Genomic DNA, 3,985 nt, shown 5'->3' on the forward strand with positions numbered 1-3,985 from the left:
TAGTATATATATATATATATATATATATATATATATATATATATAATTAATGTTGGATGTTTATTACAAACTCGCTACTTTTTACTTCACAGGACTTTAATGGACTGGAGTCATGTTGATTGCTTGTGGATTATTGTGATGTTTTTATCAGCTGTTTGGACTCTCATTCTGACGGCACCCATTCACTGCAGAGGATCCATTGGTGAGCAAGCGATGGAACTTTCTCTAAATCTGTTCCGATGAAGAAACAAACTCATCTACATCTTGAAAGGCCTGAGAGCGAGTAAGTTTTCATTTTTGAGTAAACTATTCCTTTCAAATGCCATTTTCGTGTTGTCTTTAATAAGAAATGACACAAATGAATGTTGTGATGGTACTGTAGATACCAGGTAGTTTAAAGCATGCCACTTTGCTCACCTGTGTTTTCCAGCTGGTTCTTTGAAGTATTAGGTTACCCCAAAGCCTCCAAGCCCAACATGGCTAACGGGGTACTGATGGCAGCCGTGTTTTTCCTGGTGCGGATCGCCGTCATGCCGGTATACTACAGTCGAATGTGCTCAGTGTACGGCACAGAGGCCTTCTACAAGGTCTCCTTCGGCGGCCGTAGCGCTTGGATCTTCTCCAGCATCTGCCTGGACATCATGAACGTCATGTGGATGCATAAAATCGCTCGCGGCTGCTACAAAGTCCTGCGTTCCAGCCGGAGATGCAAACCCGAGAGCCAGGAGAATGGAAAAACCGATTGAGCGAAAAGAAAGGACATTAGAATTTTACACCATTTGCTCACAGACAGGGTCGTTGTCTTATTGACGGTCTTCATGGGACACTATGGTGTGATAGTTGAAAACCACCCCAGAGCAATATTTAACAGAGTTAAGACCTGACACTCTGACAAAATGTCAAATTGAGATCTAGTACACCAGAAAAGACTGGCCGCCCACTTTTATTTTGTGTTTGTTTTGAAACTGTACACCAAAAAGTGCAAACGATGCACTGTTCGAGTTCACCGGCTGAACTGTATTTTAACCATGTTTGGTTTTAATTTGAAACTGTGGGCAGGTAAACCACATTATTTATTCATCAAAGTTCAGTCCCTCGCTCTCAATCACTGTACTGTGCAAAGGGGCCAAGCGGTCAGTCACCTGATGTTCACGTTTACTTCAAAGCCGCTTATATTGACTGTGAAAGATTCGTCCACACAACTCCACTGCACTAAACGAGGAAAATCGGCAATCTGGATCAGTGTACTCAACAAGAATCTCCTGGAAAATTAAAATCACATACTTGTGATGTATTAGATATTTTAACGGATGCACAGATGAGATCCAACTGTGGGTTAAATAGGCAAAATATTTTATATATACAAGATATGAGCATTGATGCATTGTGATTGCATTAATACAGAACTGTTTTTAAGAATGAAACCGGTTTACACTTGCTCCAGATTCTGTTCAGATTTCACTCCGTTCCCATGAAACGGATGTCATGCTTTGTTCACACTGTACAGTTAATTGCATGCGGCGATGTTGTTCTCTGAATGTTTGCATTGTACATAGAAATGTTATTGAACATACGGTAATTATTTTAATTACGTTGGTGTACAGTGCATCCGATCAATACTGAACTTAAATGATCGATTATGATATGGGAATGGTTTTAAAAGCAATTTCAAAAGAGTAGAGAAGAGTGTAGCTCGTGAATGTTCAAGGACTTCTCAACGTCGGATCATTTTCCTGCATCGTACACTCTTAAAAATAAAGGTGCTTCACGATGCCATAGAATAACCTTTTTGTCTAAATGGTTCCATAAAGAACCTTTAACATCTAAAGAACCTTTCTGTTTCACAAAAGGTTCTTTGTGGCGAAAGAAGGTTCTTCAGATTACAAAAAGGTAAGAAAGAGATGGTTCTTTAAAGAACCTTTGACTGAATGGTTCTTTGTGGAACCAAAAATGGTTCTTCTATGGCATCGCTTGAAGAACCTTTTGAAGCACCTTTATTTTTAAGAGTGTACCTCTATTTATTAAACCAGTTTTGTGCTGGGACAGAATGATAATGTTTGTACGGCATATTTATTATTTTTTTAACGGAAGGATATAAAAGTGGTCAATGTATCTGAGTAGATATATACAGCATATGAGAGAATTCACAATATAGTGATACTTTTATGAATTCATTTTCAAATTCATTGTCACTATGTATGACGAATTTAGTGTAGATACTCATACTGTACATGTGCATTCAGTGGCGGCACAGATGTGAACGCATGAGTTTTGATTTAAAATGTATGAAAGAAAGTTTAAGGTGGCTTACAGCGATTTGCGTGGAAACAAGTTTAAAGTGGTTCTGTTTTTAATGAACTAAGTACTTGGATTTTAAAATGTGTTATTCTGAGAGCCAGACCTATGAAGGATTGTCTTTTACTGGCACGAGATATACAGGAATCCATGTTGTGATTTCTTTCTTTCTTTCTTTTTTTTGCCTTTGTATTCAATCACTCAATGCCTTTTTTGTTTTGTTAAATAAACATCTTTTATTTACTTGTCCTTTTGTGTCATTTAGTGTAATTTTGTACCATATGGTTCATTGTATGGTCATTTAAAGGATGTATGACTATCACTTTAATTTTTTTATCTTTTTAGTTCTCACCAATGTTACAACCAAAGGTCAAAAGTAAGAATGGCTGTTCTCAATCGTACATATTAAGTCAATGGTGGCACACACCAACAGTCCGTATAATTATGAAAACGCCCAGCTGGGTGAACAGACATGACTTATAACACTGTACAAGAGTAATCTGAAACAAGCAAAGGAAAATAAGGGAAGAGTTCATTCAATGTAAATTATCTTTCAGAACCTTGCTGGTCATTTCCAAGAAAGCACTGAATTATGAATCTGTGAACAGTTAAATGTCATTTAATATGTCTTTTTTTTTTTTGTCAAAACAATGTTGAATTTTACTTTTACTAAAAGTCCTTTCAATACATAAAAATCAAAACTTTTTTTTTAATTTGGTTTAATTTATGGAATGTGTCAATGCACGATATCATGACTGTGTATTTTTATTACTGTTGCGTTCCATATACAAATGTCACAGCCGGAAACTGTTGCCATGTAAAGGTTTACAATTTATTACTTCGGTAAATACAGGGAGCTTGTTCCCAAAGTGAAGGAAAGTGCATGTACCTGAGGAATGAACATGTTTATTCTTTCACGTGTCTTAATTTTTCACTTTCGTTATGCCATTTGCCTCAATAAAGCAATATGTTCATTTTGATTCATGATGATTTTGTGTCCTTCTTTTTAAGGTTAAAGGGGTCATATGATGCTATTTTAAAGATCATTATTTTGTGTATTTGGTGTAACAGAATATGTTGACATGCTTTAATGTTCAAAAAACACATTATTTTTCAAATACTGTACATTATTGTAGGTGCTCCATGACCCGCCTCTCTCAAACGCTTCGTTTTCAACAAAGCCCCCTCCTTTGACAAGCGCAGTCTGCTCTGATTGGCCAGCTGACCCAGTGCATTGTGATTGGCCGAACACCACAAGCACGCGTCGGAAATGTAACGCCCCTTACTATAATCCATACCATAAGACAGCTGACATGCTATGATTTCTGACAGGCAGTTCACTCTCCTGTGATGTGACTCTGTTCCCCTCACACACACACACTAAAGAATATCTCTTTGGATTTGAGACTTTAGTCTTTGCAACTTTACAGATCTTCTTTATGCACCAAGAGCTTGTAACACTCCAAAAGAGAAAGGAAAACTTGAAATCGCATCATATGACCCCTTTAAACTATAGACTGTATAGGGTGAAACCTTTGTGTTGGTTTAATTTGATACGTCTTGCCTATTAGTTTATTATAATTATTTATTATTTTATTACATAAAAAATAGAAAAATAAAAAATGAGAAAAGAAAATACAGAAAAAGCACAATGTAATTAATATTTATGAGCTACGTATTCGTCCCGCCC

The 3,985-nt window shown here is 36.6% G+C and overlaps 1 protein-coding gene across 4 annotated transcripts in view; it reads left to right on the forward strand.

Annotated features, from left to right (window-relative positions):
• LOC107677262 (transmembrane protein 56-B-like) overlaps window positions 1-1,778 on the forward strand; it is a 23,582-nt gene extending 21,804 nt beyond the window's left edge. For all 4 annotated transcript variants that reach the window (XM_016472100.1, XM_016472099.1, XM_016472101.1 and 1 more), the window contains one exon: window positions 431-1,778. In XM_016472100.1, the coding sequence (XP_016327586.1) occupies window positions 431-746 (316 nt within the window). In that variant the 3' untranslated portion in view covers window positions 747-1,778. The remainder of the gene's footprint in view (window positions 1-430) is intronic.
• The last annotated feature ends 2,207 nt before the right edge of the window (window positions 1,779-3,985 follow it).

This window comes from Sinocyclocheilus anshuiensis, unplaced genomic scaffold (genome assembly GCF_001515605.1).
Source record: "Sinocyclocheilus anshuiensis isolate Anshui unplaced genomic scaffold, SAMN03320099.WGS_v1.1 scaffold392, whole genome shotgun sequence".
NCBI lineage: Eukaryota > Metazoa > Chordata > Actinopteri > Cypriniformes > Cyprinidae > Sinocyclocheilus > Sinocyclocheilus anshuiensis.